Genomic DNA, 19,145 nt, shown 5'->3' on the forward strand with positions numbered 1-19,145 from the left:
AGTACAAGATGAACCAGGTCAGGTATACCCCAAATTATTGTGACCAGCCTTACTGAAGAAAGCAGGAGCTGGGGAGATGATTCCACACAAGCACCCACATAATACCCAAGAGTGCCCGTACACGCCCACATTCCCAGCACCGGGGAAGCAGAGACAGGAGGACAGGAGGGCTCCTTGAGGGTGCTGCTCAGGCAGTCTTGGTGAAATCAGAGAACTCCATTTTCAGTGAGGGACTGTCTCAGAAAATGAGGTAGATAACAATAGAAGAATACACTCAATGCGGACATCTGGGTCCCACACACATATGTCTTCATGCAGCCTCACACACATGAACACAGACACACAAACCACAGAGAAAGAACAAATAAATGCCATTAACCCAGACTTCTATCTAAGGTTAGAGCAAAATGAAATAGATATTATCTAGTCCACAATATATCTCAATCCATCGCATAAAAACTTCTGGTAATGTCTTTGGCTAAAAAGGTGGCTCATTGAGAAAAGGTGCTTGCTTCCAAGATGATAAACTGAATTAAATTCCTGGAACCCACATGGCGAGAGGATGGGAATGACTCCTGAAAGTTGTCCTCTGACCTCCATACATGTGCTGAATGAAAAGCACAAACGAATAATTAATAAATATAATGTTTAAAAAAATCTGGCTTTGTCACTACTCAACCCTAAGGATCAGCTCACAGTCTCAGAGCCAGATAAAGAGGCAAGCTCAGTCAGGTGGTGGGGCACACCTTTGACCCCGGCACTCAGGAGGCAGAGGCAAGCAGATCTCTTTGAGTTCCAGGACAGCCAGGGTTGTTTCATAGAGAAACCCTGTGTGTGTGTTTGAGCAGAACAGCATTCATCAGGTAGCCTATGTGTAGGTGTGGGTGCAGAAAGGCATGTTGGGAACATCTGAGAAAAAGTAGCACCCCAAAACACATCCTGGGTATACTTCTAAGTGTGTGTCTTTAAGGGTTTAATGCTGTGGGTGCTCACTAAACCCTACTAGGAAAGGAACAATGAGGGTTACCACCACCAACTTCAAACAAAGCCAAAGCTCTCCATTCATCCAAAAGGCAAGGGACAAACTGGGACTCACACACCTTTAGCCTTCAGTTTGGAGGGGCCAGAAAGGATATGGGCTCTTTCAGAGGTTTCTCAGCTACTAGTGGGACTTTGGTGACTCGAGCATGACAGGACAGATCATAGCAGGAACGATCAGCACATCCCACAATCTCAATCCAGCCCTAGGAAGACAGAACCAACAAATTCATTCACTGCTCACACTGGCTTTGTCAATGAAAGCACGCAGACAGCAACTAATCCTTCCAAATATCCAGGGGCAAGTCGGTTAGAGAACCTCCAACTGGACTTTGTAAATTATTAAAAAGAGAACAGTTTCATACACAAGGGAGTTAACACATCTATAAAATACATAGAGGAATTCACACAGTATACTCAGTGGTCTTATTTTCTAGGCTCACATCCAGCACTGTCTTCGCTTTTTTAGTATGAGTAATTTTTTCATCAGGAAATGGGGAGATGGCTCCATGGTTAAAAGCACTGGGTGCTCTTCCAGAGGACCCAGGTTTAATTCCCAGCTCCCACATGGCAGCTCACAACTGTCTATGGTCCAGCTCCAAGTGATTTAACACCCTCACAGACATACATGCACGCAAAAATACCAATGCACATAATATAAAAATAAACCATTAAAAATATTAAGGAAAAAAATAACCCATTAAAAATAAAAGTCACTTAACAGTAGTGTTAAGTGACTCATGGCTGTAATCGGGCACTTTGAGGCTGAAGCAAAAGGTTCACGGCTTAACCAGCCTGGGCTAACACAGAAGACTGCATGAAATAAACAAAATAAAAAGCCATTTTATAGAAGTAAAGCTCAAAGCCAATGACCTTGTGGAGCTCAGGGAGCCTGAGCTACAGCAGTCTCTCTCTAGGTGAAGAGAGCCATGCGACCAGGAAGAGCCCGGTACCCTCAGGCCCCTTGCTTTGGCGTCTCCTGGGACCCTGGCTCTGTAGAGAAAAAGCCTGCTATATCCCGCTGCTTGTCTTTCCTCAGCTGTAGGACTCAAGCTCACTTAGAGGGTTGGGAGGACACGGTGGGGGGTAATCCAGGGAGCTCGGGATCTTTAGTAATACGCAGAGAAAGAGGTCAGCGTCTCCTACTCTATCTCCTCACCCTATCAAATGGTTCTCTAAACTAGGAGTGTTGCAACGCTGTAGCCCTGCCACCACTGCCAGCATCTCATCTCCACTGCACACACAGGCCACCTTCACCCTTTACTCCCCATCTGAAACCCGTGTCCCAGGGGTTTAAGGACGCACGGGGAAGCCCCTCTTTACAAAGAGTACAAGTTGCCTTGCTAGCATCGTTGGTTCACCCTGGCGTGACAAACAGTAAGCAACAGTGTAAAACCTCACTGAAGTCTACTCACATAGGACGTTTTGGACTCCGCATCCCAGCAGTCACAGGCATAATGGGCCATTTCATTCTCCATGTGCTGGCGGAAGCGGAGTTTATCAGGAGATATTCCAACCTTCATGAGGTAGAGGTAGATGCGGCCAATGAAATAGCCCAATACTGAGTTGTTAATCACACCCTGAACAAAGAGTACAGCGAGGGAAAAAAATTCACATTAACACCTTTGAAGCCCAAGGTACTACCTGCAGCATTCCAGTCTACTAAGAAAAGAACACACCTATAACCCCATGTTGTGGGCAACACAAGGAGGCTTGGCTCCAGTGTTTGCTTTTCCTGAGTAAAATTCTGACTCTCTCAAAGTAGTGCAGACTGTTAACATAGGGTTACTTACGTATGAAGTATGATGTGCAGTTCAAACCAAGACCTATTTTCTAAGTGCTCTGCTCGACAAGAATTTTATTTTAAATGTATGTGTGTGGACAGAGGACAACCTACAGAAGTTGGTTCTCTCCTTCTACCATGACTGTTCCAGGAATTGAACTCAAGTCCTCAGACTTAGCAGCAGGCGCCTTTACTTGCTGAGCCACCTCCCTGGCCCATCTACTAAACATTTTTTCTTTTCTTTTTTTAAAATTTTACTTCACATACATTGATGTTTTTGCCTACATGTACATCTGTATGAGGGTGTCAGATGCCCTAGAAATGCAGTTACACAGCTGTGATCTGCCATGTGGATACTGAGAATTGAACCCAGGTCCTCTGGAAGAGCAGCCTCTGAGCAGCCCCTAAACATTTTTCTTAATGTTACCCTCATGGCTCAGAATTTAGTGGTTCATAACATTTTCTCTCATGATACTAATAAACAAATTCCATATCAAGTAAATACTCATGGATACTTGAGCTGTGGCTTAGAACTTGTTCAGCATGCAAGGACCTTGGTTGTCTCACCATTACCACAACAGAAAAAAAACCTGCCAGGGACTGAGGATGCAGTCATGCACTTGTCAAGCCTACACATGACTCTGGGCTTGACCCGCAATGCCACAAATAAACAAAGATACTGCTAAAGTGAACTATTTCATCAACCAGTGTACAACCCAGCTGCTAAGCGCTGCCATTCCCTACTGGGCACAATCTAAATCAACTTCTGCCACAATCATACCTGCTCCACAGCGTCTCCCAGGCGCATCTTCCGAGCAGACTGCCCGCTGACCTGGGCTTTTGCCGAGTACAGACAAAGGCAGAGATCCGCCACGCTCGGGAACTTGGGATGATCTTTCTCAGTGGGATCTACAAAGTGCTCAATCTCCGCCATTGTGAATTCCCTGAAGGAAAAAAATAGATAGGACTCTGCATGCTTAACTATAAAACTCAGCCAACAAGGGTCCTACATCAGCTGCTCATTCCTCCACAGATAAAAGGCCTAAACAGCAGGGATTTATTATGACCAAGCAGAACTCTGGCTTCCTAAGGAAATTACCCAAAGATTTTTAGATTGGGTTTGTGTAGGTGGTTGCTTTTTAAAAAAATTTCAGTAACTAGCCTGAGATACAACTCCATGGTAGATTTCATGCTTAGTATGCTCAAGGCCTTAGGTCCAATCCATATTATCAAAATAACAACAATAAAAATAATAATAATGATTTCAGCAGCAACCTTCTCTCAAATACTCCTTCTATGTAGTTATACCCAAGTTATAAATATTTTTGTTCTTTTGTTTGTTTTTTTTTTTTTGGAGACAGGGTTTTACTCTGTGTTGTCACTTGGAACTCACTCTGTAGACCAGGCTGGCCTCAAACTCAGAGAAATCCCCTGCTTCTGCTTCTCAAGTGATGGGATTAAAAGCCTGTACCACACTGCCCGGCAATAAAAATAATTTTTAAAAGCAGATTAATACAGCCTTTTAAGACAGGAAAACAAGCAAAGGCCACATACAAGAGAAACGAGATGCTGAACAGTAACACCACATAAAATAATTCTACTTTAAAGCATCAGGCCTTTGCACAAATATACACTAAAAGAAGCCACAGACATTTACTTTTCAAAGAATGGGAAATTAGAAGTGAACAGAAATGGTTCTCTGGGTTTTAAAGCAGTTTGATTGACTGTGTTTTATAGCTCCAAACAAGTAAATGACTGATAATGGTACCAAACAGATGGTCTCGTTAGAGGAAGAGCTTCTAAATAAAGCCTTATTCCAGGCAAAGGACACTGGGCATGAACTGAACAAGTCACTATCAAGCTCGGCACATAATGATGAAATAAATATGCACATGGCAATGGTTTTCCAAAGAGATTTCTCTGAATTGCAATTTAGTAGCTATTACAGGGGAAGGGAGAGTGTTTTAAGTTAATTTTATGAGTCAAAAATCTTTTCAAAAAAATGGACACAATCTCACTGGTGTACTCTCATGATTATCTCAGATGTTTTAGAAGCATCACAAAATTGCTTAGATTAGCCCTAAACATGTGAAATGTACTGCCGAGAGCTCTGGGTTTTAAGTTTTTCTCGTTAATGGCACATTTTATTACTAAGTCTTAATTATCTTTCAACAACTATGAAATGTGTCTGTGCACATGAAAACTTAAGGTGAATGTGGAGCTGTGTCCCTGCATAACTTACACCATGGTTAACAGGAAATGAACTTGGGAAGATGAATTAAGGATCCTACCCAGAATCCCCCCAAAACGGTGCTGCCAAAGTCTTTCCATCTGTAGTTGATGCCAACTGCAGTTAATAATGTAGTAATATCATCTCATCACCCGCTGAAAGGGTTAAGATTCTTACCACCAGCGTTAAGAATCGACAGATTATGAGCTTGCCTATGGTAATCATTCCATAACGTATGTACCAATACACCCTGAAAACTATGATCTCTAGTTACAGTAAGAAAGGCAATGGTGGGATGCTGGGCCAAAAACTGTTTTGAAGCCTAGGTAAAGCTAACTATGGCTACACAGCCTATTTGTGTATGGAATATATTACTCAGAATGATAATATCAGGAAGAAATGTGGAAATCATAAACGTATATCATAGTAGGCTTCTAGAGAAGAGACTAGTCAGTGCAGGATGCCTCTCCAACATGCCTAGACACACCAGGCTGTTAGGCGGGTGTCTGAACTCATCAGTCTTGGCTTGCCAACTGCCCCATATTATAAAGCCCCTACATATCCAGAGGCTGCATCCAGTTCATTCCCTCCCAGCAATGCTACCTGCCCTGGACACTACCCATTCTTTATAATAACACACACACCTAACCCCATAGTATACATCACTGACAGAAATGCATTGGTTTCAACATCAAGATCTCTATGTCCTCAAAACAGGTAGTAAGCAAAGGAAAAGATAACTTCAGAGCAAGCTCCTTCCTTTCGCTTATAATTCATGCCCTCAATCAAAACTGCTGCCCTCACCAGAGATTACATTTGGAAAACAACAGAAATAAACCCATGACCAAGATTAAAGTACAAGTATGTCAGTTTACACCTCCAACCCAATGCCAACAGAAATACCTGACTCGGATCAGTCCAGACCGAGGAGAGATCTCATTTCTAAAGGAGTTTCCAATTTGGGCAGCAGCAAAAGGCAATTTCCCTTGGTTGAATTCCAAAAGTCGCTTAAAATTCAGGAAAATTCCCTGTGCAGTTTCTGGTCTCAGATATCTATAAAGGTAAATAAGTCAGTCTATTACAAATAAATTGTGTTTTCAAAGAAAACAAAGTCTGTTACAAGTCAAGCATCAGATATACCCTTTCATAGAAAAGCTAAACTTAAGGGCCAAATTAGAAGTTTTAAAAGAAGGGAATCCTAAGTCTCAAACACTCACACAGAATCATGGGGACGCACTAGGAACCTGGGGTGGGCATAATACCTTGAGAATTGTCCTTACTTCTTTACTCCAATGGCCAAAACATCCACCTCTCTGAGTGTTACTATGTGGTATGAATGAGAATGGCCCTTGGTAGAACTGTTTGGCAAGTATTAGGAGGTATGGCCTTGCTGGATAAGTTGTATCACTAGGGGTAGACTTTGCCATTCCTAGAGTGCTCTGCCTCCTGCTTGTGGTGGGATGAGAGCTCTCAGCTGTTCCCACACCATGTCTTCATTTCAGATCATGGGCTCTAACCCTCTGCAGCCTTAAGCTCAACTAGACACTCTTTTATAAGTTGCCTCCTTTGCCCTACTCTCCCATCTCCCATCCCGTCCTTTATCTCTCCACAATACTACACTCCATTCCCCATTCCCTCTGTGATTACTCAGATCCTAGTAGTATAGTTATAGAAATCTTAAACGCTAATATCCATATTTAAGGGGAAAATAAATTTGTCTTTTTGGGTCTGGGTTACCTCACTCAGGATGATTTTTTTCTAATGTCAGCCTTTTACCTACAAATTTTTCTTTTCTTTTCATCATAACAACTGACTAACATTCCATTGTGTAAATGTACCAGGTCCATAATTTATCTGGGGTTTTGTACAGGGTGACAAATATGGATTTATCTGCATCCCTCTACATGCAGCCATCCAGCTTGACCAGCACCATTTACTGAAGATGCTGTCTTATATCCACTGTGTAATCTTGGTGTGTGGATTCCACTGACCAACATATCTGTTTTTAATGCCAGCACTATATTGTTTTTAATTGCTATGGCTCTGTAATAGAACTTGAAATCTGGGACGGGATACTTCCAACAGTTCTTTTATTATTCAGGATTGTTTTAGCTATTTTGGGTTTTTGTGGGTTGTTTCCATATGAAGCTGAAGATCACTTTTTAAATTTCTATGAACTGTGTTTGAATTTTGATGGGGTTAGTACACTGAACTTGTACACTTCTGGTAGGATGGCCATTTTCACAATATTAATCCTACTGGTCCATGAGCATGGAAGATCTTTCCAACTTCTGGTGTCTTCAATTTCTTTCTTCAATGTCTTATTATAGAAGTCTTTCACTTGCTTGGTTAGAATTATCCCAAGATTTTGGTTTTTTGAGGCTACCATGAAAGGTATTATTTCCTTGTTAATTTTCTCAGTATGTTTACTATTTAAATATAGAAAGACTGTTGATTTCTGTGTTAACTTTATATGTGCTATTTTGCTGAAAGTGTAGAAATTTCCTGGTGAAGTCATTAGGATCTTTTAGGAATAGTTACACTAAAGCCCTTTTGAAAAAGCATATGGAAACCTACTACTGTAGAAGCTTCCTTAAAAAAAAAAATAATAATAATAATAATCAACATATAACGGGAGAGGCAATGCCCCAACTAGATGTCGATGACTAGATGGGTTATATTTAATTGAGCACTGGCCAAAGGTCCCATGGACCTCCCCAAACATCACAAGCTATCACAAGGCTACTTATTGCTCTCCACAAAGAGACAATAAGGTCCTGTTACTGAAAACACGACTTACTTATGTCATCAAACATGGAGAAACTGAATTGGTACCCAACTTGAAACTTCACTCCCACTAACTAGCATTCATGGCACTGAAGGAACTCTGCATGGTACCAGAGAAGAAAGGTAATGATCAATATTACACAACTACAAAGACTGCAACCTGCAACAGCAATCTACCTGCAGGATACACTCGTGTAATAGCAGCACAAGTGTCAAGGATAACCAACCACCTTTTTATTGGCTCAAAGGCCCACTTCATGAGGTGAAACAATACCTAATACCACTTAAGTGGCCAAGAACCTGAGACTACACAGGTAATAGGCCTAGGGAAAGTCAATACTATTAATGCACTGAAGGGAGATCAAATACAATTACTCCTAGTGATATACTGCATACCCATACATCAGGGCATTCAATCCTCCTTAGAGGGGCTCCTGCTGGAGGATGGTAATTAACATGGAGACCCACAGCTGAACAACGTGCAGAGTGAGGGACTTTGGAGCACTTAGTCCTTATTGGGATGGTTTCATCACCACTCCCAAAAGCTCAAGGACCTATATGGAAGAGGAAGTAGAAAGATGAAAAGAGCCAGAGGGGGTGGAAGACTCCAAGGAAATAGTGTCTTCCGGATACAACAAGGCTGATGCACACATGAACTCTGCCATAGCGTGCACACGGCCTGCACAGGTTCAAGCCAGAAAGGGTCCCAGCACTGATAAGGGGAAGTGGACACAGAGTCCCACCTTTAACCTAAAAGCATGTACAACTGCTACCTACTGGGAAAGGGAAAAGTCGTTCTTTGCAATGGGATATCACTGGGTGTATCAACCACACTCTAGAGCAGGTCCCATGCCCAGGAGTAGTTGGCCAACACAAATAAATACACTCCATGCTGTGCATCTGTGTGTTGGGAGGGGAGTGTTTTTGTCTTACTGATTTCTTACTTGCTTTGATTTTTGTTGCTGTTTTTAAGAGCATGAAATTAGGTGGTAAGAAGGTGGGGGTGATCTGGGAGGAGTTAGGGGAGTGGAAAAACATAATCAAAATATATTGTAGGAAGAACTTTTTAGTAAAGAACAAAAAAATGTTGCCTTGCTCATGGTCTCTTAATACACCAATAGAAAAGTAACTACTAATACAGCCATAAGGCATCTCTGGAATGATCATTTATATGGAGGCAGATGCCAAATTTAGTTCCTTCTGAAAATAAGACCTATGCCTAAGCATACTTATTTTAAAATTCCATTTTGAAAGTTAGCATCTAAATACATATTATTTTTACTGTTTCTATTTATCCCTTTCTCCTATTGCTCTTCCCCTAGCTGAGAACTCTACATCCTGATCCACAGGCAGTAGACTAAGAGAGACACTGGGCCTGGCATGAGCTTCTGAAACCTCAAATCCCACACCAAGCAGCATGGCTCCTCCAACAAGATCACAACCTCCTAATCCTTTCAAGTTCATCAACTGGGAACTAAGTATGCAAATATGGAAGTCTATCAAAGAGGATGGAAGACAGCAACAGAACATGCCCACCAAACACCAATCAGGGCTCACATGGGCTCGAAAGAGCCTCAAATGGCAAGCATGGAGCCTGCACCAGGTCCTCTGCATATGTTATGACTGTTAGCTTGGTGTTTGTGGGACTCCTACAGTGGGAGCAGGTGTGCCTCTGACTCCTGACTGCTCTGACTCTTTTCTTCCTATTGGGTAGACTTGTCCAGTCTCAATATGATGACTTTCACCTTATTATGTCTTGTTTTGTCCTGTTTGGCTGTCATCCTTTGGAGGCCTGTCCTTTTCTGAAAAGAAAATGGAGGGGGGGGGGGATCTGGGGAAAAGGGGAGGCGCAGGGAAGCTAGGAGGAGTGGAGGGAGGGGAAACTATGGTTCAGATGTACTAAATGAGAGAAAAAGCTACTTTCAATAAAATAAATAAGACTATGAAGGCATTCTCATTCACAACAGTATTCTAGCCAGTGCCTTCTCTCCAATTTCACAGTAGATTCCGTGTAAAACACTCACTTAAATACATGTTCTTAGAGGGCTACTTCAAAATACTAAAATAAATTTAAAGCCAAGAAAAAGAAATCCCAAACTTCACCTCTTTCATTCTAACAAACCAACTATTCATTTTTATGGCCCATTCCAGGTTCATCCAAATGTAAGTGCAGCTACAGGTTGGTTACATTTCTAACTAGTGTGTGTAAAATTATGCCACTTGCAGTATGACTATACTTGCCCACTTTGAAATAACTAAATGCTGTCAGGTTAAGTGAAGTAGAATGTCAGACTAAGATGATCTACTTCACTACAATTAGTTTAGCCTCTCTCAAGTCAATGGACAAATACACTGTTTCTACTTCTTAAAATGTTATTTTTATTTTATTTTATTTCTGTTTTACCTGTGAGAGGGTATTCGATCCTGGAGTTATAGATAGTGTGAGCTGTCATGTGGGTATTGGGAATTGAACCCGGGGCTTCTAGAATAGTAGTCAGTGTTCTTAAACACTGAGCCATCTCTCCAGCCTCCACTTTTAACTAACATATTTTAGTGTGTTTCCTTTCCTTTTAAATTACTTCCTTAAATGGCCTGGATCCCAGTTACGGTTTCTATTACTATGATGAAAAAGGCTGCCCAAAGCAATTTGGGGAGGAAAGGGTTTATCTGGCTTAAACCTCCATAGCACTGTTCATCACTGAAGGGAGTCAGGACAGGAACTCAAACAGGGCAGGAACCTGGAGGCAGGGGCTGATGCAGAGGCCATGGAGGGGTGCTGCTTATTGGCTTGCTTAGCCTGCTTTCTTATAGAACCCAGGACCACCTGCCCGGGGTGGTACCGCCCACAATGGGTTGGGTCCTCCTCAATCAACCACTAATAAATAAAAGAGCTCACAGCCAGATGTGATGAAGGCATTTTCTCAGTTGAGGTTCCCTGTTTGCAGAAAGCTCTAGCTTGTGTCAACATGACATAAAATTAGCCAGTGTGGCCTGAAGGTGGCTCATTGGGAAGCATGCTAGCTGCCACAGCTATGAACCTGAGTCACTGGAACCCATATGGTGGAGAGAATTAACTCCTACAAGTTGAACTCTGACCTATATTCCAGTGTTGTGGCACATGTACCATACTCCCAGAATAAATCAATAAAAGCAGAAAGGAAAGAGAAAGAAAGATTGACGGATTAAAAGAACCATTTTCTTATCTCACCAGGAATCAACAGGTGAGTAGAAGGTCTGTCCCACGATAGGCTCTATACTGTCACCAGCTTTACTTCATGTATAAAAGCTATCTTTCAAGGATGTGGGCTATTAGATCTATCTACTCAAATTTAGTCAAAGTAAAATAAATGCTGAAATTCAATCCTCAAAAACACTGGCTTCACTTCAAGTGCTAAAAAGCCATATATGACTAGTAGCTACAGGGACAGTATGATATAGGAAGCACAAACGGCACTGGACAGACTCAATCATTCCTAAACTATACATTTATATACAATAATACATATAAAAAATCGTTTCTCTGGCCCTCCTGCCCTATGCAGCTCTTACTACAAGGTACGATGATCATGGGCTTTGTAGTTATTTAATAACAAAAACAAAACCCACTACACTTTAGCTTATGAAAGTGCGGCCTTTCTCTTTGGCACGGAGTTTTGCCTTCTGTTACAGGCAGTTTTAGTAAGTGTGTTAGATAAATGGATAAATAAAAGCAATACATACCCAGGCATATTTCCTCCAGGCCCGATGAAGGTCTTGAACATTAAATTAAAAGGAACTGGAGGAGACAGGTCATTGCCAGTAGTAGGAGACTTTACATTATAGTTCACAAAAAGATCCCCAAGTTCTTGTTGTCCGTAGTTATCAAGCTAAAGAACAAATAAAGAAAATAATTAGTGTAAACTACAGAACAAGGAGCAGATCGAGTACTATACACAGGGGCTACCCATCACTGCTCCAGCTACAGTAAGGCAGAAGATCCCCAGCTCAAACATATGACCAGGAAGCATTTCCACTAAGGAGGACAAGGTCTGCTTGGGGAAAAAGGCTGATTCCAGCTCTGAGACATGAAACAAACTAAATGAGCCTGCAATTATCTTGTCACACCAAACAGTAAGGAAGCCATCAGAGTACTGAGCTGTACGGAGAGACTAATGACATCCCTGACACCTCAACCGGACAATTCCACCATCAGGAAGCCTAAGGCCGCTGCTACAGAAAAGTATCAATGTGTAATTTCTAAATAAGAACAGACAAAGGCAGGAAACCAACGACACAGGTGGGAAGTCACTGTTCATGCACTTCTGGATGGATGGGAAGGAGTCAACAAACAGGTTAAAACAGGAGGAAGGCACGGATCAAACAGGAATTCTCAATCTTCTTTACAATTGGTAAGGGAAGTTCCCCTATTTTCTTTAGCCAAAAGCAACAGTAGAGATCAAGATCATTTCGAAACCCTCATCATCCAACGGACCTGTGTCACGGTCACCAGCGACTACCGCATGGAGATGACACAGAACTTCAGAAGTGCACTTGCTAAATGTCCAGACTCTACTGATAACACAGACAGGTGAACACAGGCAAGCGCACAGCCAGGACAAGGCGAATAGTGACTATATTTTTCACATTACATGTATTCAAATTTCACAAAGGAAGAAAATTAACTTCAAGGATTTTTCACCTTTCGGGTCGATTTTGTAATTTTATATTTTTTTTGCAATAAAGTTTTAAAACTGATTCTACAAAATGCAGCACGAAGAGATAGGTCGACAAAGACTGAGGGTGAGCACAGGGAGAAAGCGTTGGCTGTTGAGTCGGCACAGACACAGACGGGGGAGCCAATTTCAACTGCTGAGCACACGTAAAAGGAAAGGATCTTCCTACTGGAGGGCGAATCTGGACTCACTGGCACAAAGTGGTGCAGCATCTGCATGACGTGTCCCACCCACACCAGGTGGGCTTTGAAGCAGTGAAGCTACAGAGGCCACGTCTGAGAACTTCACTAGCTCCCACCCCTCACTCTTCACTGAGGACTTTATACATAACAACAGCAACAAAGTTCATTGTTCTCGGGACATGAAAAAGCTAGTGCTCAAACTGCAATCATAGCTCACCAGATCAGCTACTCTCAGTTCTCAAAGTTTACTTGATAATGAAAGCATCTGGTCTGATCAAGGACACACTGCTTGACGGGGATGTCCTTCTGTGTAGGTCTCTCTTATTGGTTAATGAATAAAGTATTATTTGGCTAGTGGTCAGGCAGGAAGGATAAGCAGGGCTACTAAAGAGAATTCTGGGAAGTTTAGGCAGAAAGGAGTCTTGATGTGAGCCCAGGTAGAGAGCATGCACGGGGAGTCCTCCAGTAAGCCAAGTCCATGTAGATATACATAGATTAGTAGTTATGAGTTAACAATTAAAAGAGAGCTAGCCAGCCAACATTAATGTAACTAATTTAGCGTCTCTGTGTTCATTTGGGGTTCAACGGCCATGGGACCTGCAGGACCAGAAAACTCATGCTTACAGTAAAACTCCATGACATACACATGGCAATATCCTTAGTAATTCTGAATGGAAGATAAGAAATGGGGGGGGGGGGGGAGGGGACACGCCAGGGCATGGTGGTACAGCTTTAATTCCAGCACAGTGGAGGGAGAGGCAGGTGATCAGTCAGTTCAAGGCCAGCCTGGTTTAGATACCAAGTTCCAGGACAGCCAGGGCTACAAAGTGAGGCCCTGTCTCAAAGAATCCAAAATCAGGAATAATTAGAGGCATCTTTCATTTCCTTTAGATGAATATTAAGCCTTTGAAGGAGTAAGGAAATAAAATGACCAGGCAGAGTTCCATCCCCAGCACTGCAAAGAACACACAGCTCTAAAAGCATCAGAATAAAAATAAATAAATAAATAAATAAATAAATAAATAAAAGCTGACTTTCTAACCCTCCCGACATTAGAGCAACAAGCCTCAGGAAAGGAACAAGTTATACATCATAGGGACTGAAATAAACTGGCAGATGAACCAACAACTAGATTAACAAAGTTTTTAATTTAAATGAAGAAGAAAATGTCTCATCTAAGGTTGGAAGGGAAAGCTAATTATCAGAAAAAAAAATCTACATGCTTGAAAGAAAAATAGGGGAAGAGCAACAAAGAATCTAGCAACTTCTATGAAAGAACAAAATATTAAGCTGGACCTGGTAGTTTGCATTCATAATCCCAGCACTTGGAAGACTGATGAGGAACCCGGGATCTACCTAGGGGACAGGGAGGACCAGCTTGACTCTTTAATGCTGTCTTTTGGCCTCCGCACTGGAGCCAAGGCATACGCCAACCCTTCCCTCACAAGATGAATAAATAAGTGAAAGAACAAACAAGCCAATGGCACCAAGTTCTCCACTCAGTTTCAGATAGATGCTAGGCATGAGAGGCTGAGACAGGAGGACCACTTCAAGTTGGAAGCCAGCTTGGGCTACACCGTGAGGTCTACACCGACTAAAAATCAAAGGGAAAAAAGGTTAAAAACACAACTGTCTGTGGCTAGCCACAGAAGATTTAAGGTGTGCTACATAGGACTTCATGACTGAACAGGGCGTAAGAAAAGTTTTAAGTGGACTCTGGAACTGCCGACAAACATGGAAGACGCCAGGAGTGACCACACAGTTGTTCTGTTGTCTCCAAACGTCTCACCTGGGCCAAGACACTCTCCATCTCTGATTTCTTCTCAGCAGAACACTTCTTATCAGACATCAATTTCTGTAAATGAGCTAGAACAGTATTGGTAAGTGTCAGTTTCCATAAGTTAAAAAAAAAAAGAAGAAGAAACATTTTAAGTTTCAATGCTGAGCAATTAAAAATGAATCTGAAGTTAGCGTTCTTAGTTTCCATTAATGCATAGACAGTTTGCAGGGGTGGTCTCAACAGTTCCAGGTTTTCTCTTGTGCTGATGATAAAGCCCAGGGCCTTAAACATGCTAAACAGTCTATCACTGAGCTACAGCTCAGTCAATAATAATTTGATCACTTACTGATTAGAGAAATTATTATCTGAATAAAACTAATCTCTTGGAGACTATGTAATATAAAGGGCATGATCTACATGTTTGAGTATAACTATAACCCAATTTAAAAAAAAAAAAAAAAAAAAAGGAAAAACTTGAAGAAGAAAAAAAAGGCCGGGGGGGGGGGGGGGGTCCAACCTTTTGTTTTGAGCAACCACAGGCACAGGAAAGAGATGCAGACCATACCTTTCAGCAGGTGGTCAGCACGGAAACACTCTCCGTTCTTCACATCTTTTACCATGAAGTCAGCAAATTTGTCTACATGGCCAGAGGTCCTAAAGCAATAAACGAAAACTAACCTGTCACTCTCATTCAAATGAATAGAGTATACTACCTTAGAAGAAGATCCCCTATAACATGTCTACCCAGAGTTTAGATCCATGTATGTCAAAGATGGAAATCCCATATCTAGAGTAACCATGTATCTACAACACACACAGACATATGTCCTGAGAAAACTCTCATGCCCTCTCAAGTATTTCCTATGGAAAAAAGAGATTAGCTAGATTATACACATTTACAAACTGTTTTAAGGCTGTATGACATTTCAGGATAATCCATGCTTATTCCATTATTATTAGTCATCTAAGCAAAGGCCAAAGTCATCAGGAATTTGATGAGCCAAGAATTCACTACAGTTCGGTACAGATCCTGACCTATACTGACTTAGTATTGCCTTTACTAATGGGACAAATAGATCACTGAGCTTATCCAGATCTTACAGACTTATCAACAGGGCTGCCTCTTATCTTAATTGGCTGTAATTATTAAGAGCACCTCAAAGAAGGTAATGATAAAAACTCCCATCTTACTAGCAACATTAAGTGATAATAAGGATGAGACACAAAGTAGCAAGAATTCCTCTTGCAGTTACAGAAATTCTACCCTACTTTCAATAATCCTGAATATACAACTTTGCATTGAAACCTTAATATATAAAGCATGGGTGAGAATGCTTTTTACACTAACAATTTATGCCATGGCAATAATCAAAGGTAGATCCAAAAATGCATCTATTTGAACACAAACTCAGAAACACTTTAAATGCCTAAGTTATGTCACTGACTAAATTATGTTACACTTATAATAAAACAGAGCACTATGCTGTCATCAGAAATGCTTCTTAAAATTACAATTATTCATTCACTGTACATGTCCAGGTGTGTCTATGTATGTGGCTGTATGCGACAAAGCCAGAGAGCAAGCTGTAGTAGTCATGTGGTAATGAAGAATTAAACTACGGTTATCAGTTTTGGCAGCAAACACATTTACCTGCTGGACCAGCTCAATGGCTCCAAAACTGCTTACAACAGACTTAACTCTGTAAGTATATGCTCACCTACACTGCATGAAGAAATGCAATGAGTTGGTCATGTCAAACACACAGGAACATACAAACGAATGAAAGGACAAGCTAATTGTAATGTGGCTGTCTGTTTCTTTTGTTTTTCACTAATTTTCTAAATGAGCACACTTTTTGTAATCAAAACTTATTATTATGATTATTTTATAAGCAAAAAATATTAACTTTTAAAGGACTTCTCCCATCAAAGCAGAACCTCACTTTAGAACTGGTTCAGGGGTGAGCATGGTGCAGTCGATTTCCAGGATCTGCTCCTCTTGGATAAAGTGCTGCCTCCACGTCTGGATGATATTGTTCTTCAAAGCACATCCTACTGGCCCGAAGTCGTACAAACCACTGACACCTGTGAGGAGTGAGAAGCCAACAGCTCTTCCTGTTTCTCTAACCCATATGCTGCCCACAGTATGCCCACTGCACCAAAGAGCACTACTTACAGCTGGCTGACCAAGGGAAACCTAAAAGCTCCCTCCACTCTGTCTCTGTGTTGTAACTTCACGGAGGGTTAGCCCCACGTTACACTAAATGAAGCCACAGAGCCAGGGGCAGGGTAAAAAAGCAACCTGCAGTGCATGTACAAAACAAGCCACGCTGGCAGAGAACAATGACCTGAGGGTTAGCACTGCATTCTCTTATTCACTGTGGGTACTTGGGCTGCTATTTAAACCTCAAGAGGTAAACATTCAAAGATGTGCTTAGTCAAATCCAGGTAAGTTTCAGTGACAAAGTGACACGGGCCAATGACCACCAAGAATCTCTGTTTGACACAGAGCTCATGTTTAACCAGTGGGCCCTCAGATGGCACTCGGAAAAATGTGTTCCATCTTCCTGCCGAAGAACACTTTCCCTGACCAATGCCCACATAGGCCAAGGACTGTGTATGACTGAGGTCCTGTAAGGAGGGCAGCCAGGCCAACAGAACTACAACAGTACAGGTCTTAGGAAGAATGCACCAATGTATGAATACACAGCCCCAGCAAAAGCCTACTGTCTGAGCCCAGCAACCCCTGCTTGCTAGGAGAGGGGAAAAAAGCTTCAAGAATTCATAGGATGGAGTGAGAGACCTTGGAACAGTCAGCCTTTGCAGGATGTTTCCAGCAAGTCCCTCCCCTCGGGGCTCAGGAAGCCCTGGGGAAGGAGACAGGAGCGTAAGAGCCAGAAGGGACGAAGGTCAGCAGCAGAGCAAGGCCTTCTAAACACAACAGGACCAAGACACACACATGAACTCACAGAGACCGAGGAGCATGCACTGGGCCCGCACGGGTCTGCACCAGATGGTCTCCTAGAGCCGAAAGGAGAAGTGGATGCTGTCCCCATCCCTAACCCCAAAGCAATCTCCAATCGATAACCACTTGCAAATGAGAATTAGTTTTCTCCAAGGGAGTCTCACTGGGGAAACAGACTACTCTTAAGGACAGGTTGCATATCCAGCAGTAGATGCCAACAGAAAAGAAACCCAAAGGTTATCTTTGTCTTACAATGCCATTCTTCCTTCCTTTTCTAAAATGAATTTTTCTTAAATTTTATATATATTAACACTACAAGTCCTTTGGGCAGATATAATGCCTTCCCCTTTAGTGTTTTTACGGGATTCCTGAGTGTGCGAACAAGTAGGTCTCTGCACCTATATCTATTTCGTGTGCCTTTTCTTGGGCCCTTTTCCTTCTGGTTGTCTCATTCTATTAATATGTTTGGTTTTATCGTCTACAGTTTATTTTATTATTAACCCTTAGGTGTCTGTTTGTTTTCCAGGGAAAGACAGAAAGGGGTGGATCCAGATGGGAAGGGGGGGGGGGGTTGGGAGGAACTGTGAAGAGCAGAGGGAAGGATCATATCATAATCAGGATAAAGTGTATGGGAGGAAAACAAATATTTTCAAAATATGAAACAAAAGAATTAACAGGGTAGGGAAGTACTAAGAGTGGGCATTATGCCAAATGTCAACTCCTGAATAACAGAGCAGCAAATTACATGTCTTCTCTCCTTTACGGGAATCTAATATAACTAGATATCAGTTAGCAAACCAAGCTCTTGACTAAGCATAGTAAAGCCACTGATAACACCACTGTTCCTTCATTCAACCCATACCTCCATAAATAGCAAAAGCTTGATCGTAGAAAAACCTCCTCTTCAAAGTATCTTCCATTTTTGCTCTATCTACGATGTCATCTTTGGGCTGTAGCGCCAGCTCCTACAAGAGAGTAAGCGAGAAGAATATAACTGGACCATTTTAAAACTTCAGACTCGAGGCTCAGGAGACAGCCCAGCTTGCCAACACAGGGGCCTGAATTCAGACCCCAGAACCACATAAAAGCATGGTATGGTGGCATATCTGTAACCCCAGCATTGGAAGATAGACAGGGAATCCCATGGGCTCAGTGGCTAGCTAGTCTTCCCAAACTGATGAACTCAGGTTCAATGAGACTCTTGTCTAAAAAATAAAAGGGACAACAATAGAGGAAGACACCTGACGTAGACCTTTGGCCTCCACATGCACAAACACAGAGACAGACACACAACCAATCCTCCCCTAACCCAAAACTACTTTAGTGCTAAGTTTATGATTTAAAGAGGTGTGGAGTCATATATGATATGGATTACAATAAAACCATTAAATCTAAGCCTAGGAGAATTCTTACAAAGGAACGAATGTCTTCTGGAAAATTCATTTAGCTATTGGATTTGGGGGACAGTGACGGTACGGATTCAGGTAGCAGGGAAGCTTTAGAGAAAATGTGACACTGTAAGCAGCACTTTGTTTTTCAAGTGCTGGGGATGGAACCCAGGGCCTAGTATGTGAAGTAAAGTGTTCTCTCTCTCCCTCTCTCCCTCCCTCCCCTCCTCTCTCTCTCTCTCTCTCTCTCTCTCTCTCTCTCTCTCTCTCTCTCTCTGAG

The 19,145-nt window shown here is 42.0% G+C and overlaps 1 protein-coding gene across 1 annotated transcript in view; it reads right to left on the reverse strand.

The window, feature by feature from the left end:
- The window catches only part of Gars1 (glycyl-tRNA synthetase 1), a 36,453-nt gene that overhangs the window by 9,763 nt on the left and 7,545 nt on the right, over nucleotides 1–19,145 (reverse strand). The window contains exons 3-11 of the mRNA XM_051203267.1: nucleotides 18,340–18,442; nucleotides 16,456–16,597; nucleotides 15,078–15,166; nucleotides 14,522–14,598; nucleotides 11,559–11,704; nucleotides 5,955–6,104; nucleotides 3,603–3,765; nucleotides 2,454–2,618; nucleotides 1,137–1,244 (exon numbers count right to left, since the gene is read on the reverse strand). Of these exons, the coding sequence (XP_051059224.1) occupies nucleotides 1,137–1,244; nucleotides 2,454–2,618; nucleotides 3,603–3,765; nucleotides 5,955–6,104; nucleotides 11,559–11,704; nucleotides 14,522–14,598; nucleotides 15,078–15,166; nucleotides 16,456–16,597; nucleotides 18,340–18,442 (1,143 nt within the window). The remainder of the gene's footprint in view (nucleotides 1–1,136; nucleotides 1,245–2,453; nucleotides 2,619–3,602; nucleotides 3,766–5,954; nucleotides 6,105–11,558; nucleotides 11,705–14,521; nucleotides 14,599–15,077; nucleotides 15,167–16,455; nucleotides 16,598–18,339; nucleotides 18,443–19,145) is intronic.

Source organism: Phodopus roborovskii, unplaced genomic scaffold (genome assembly GCF_943737965.1).
Source record: "Phodopus roborovskii unplaced genomic scaffold, PHOROB, whole genome shotgun sequence".
NCBI lineage: Eukaryota > Metazoa > Chordata > Mammalia > Rodentia > Cricetidae > Phodopus > Phodopus roborovskii.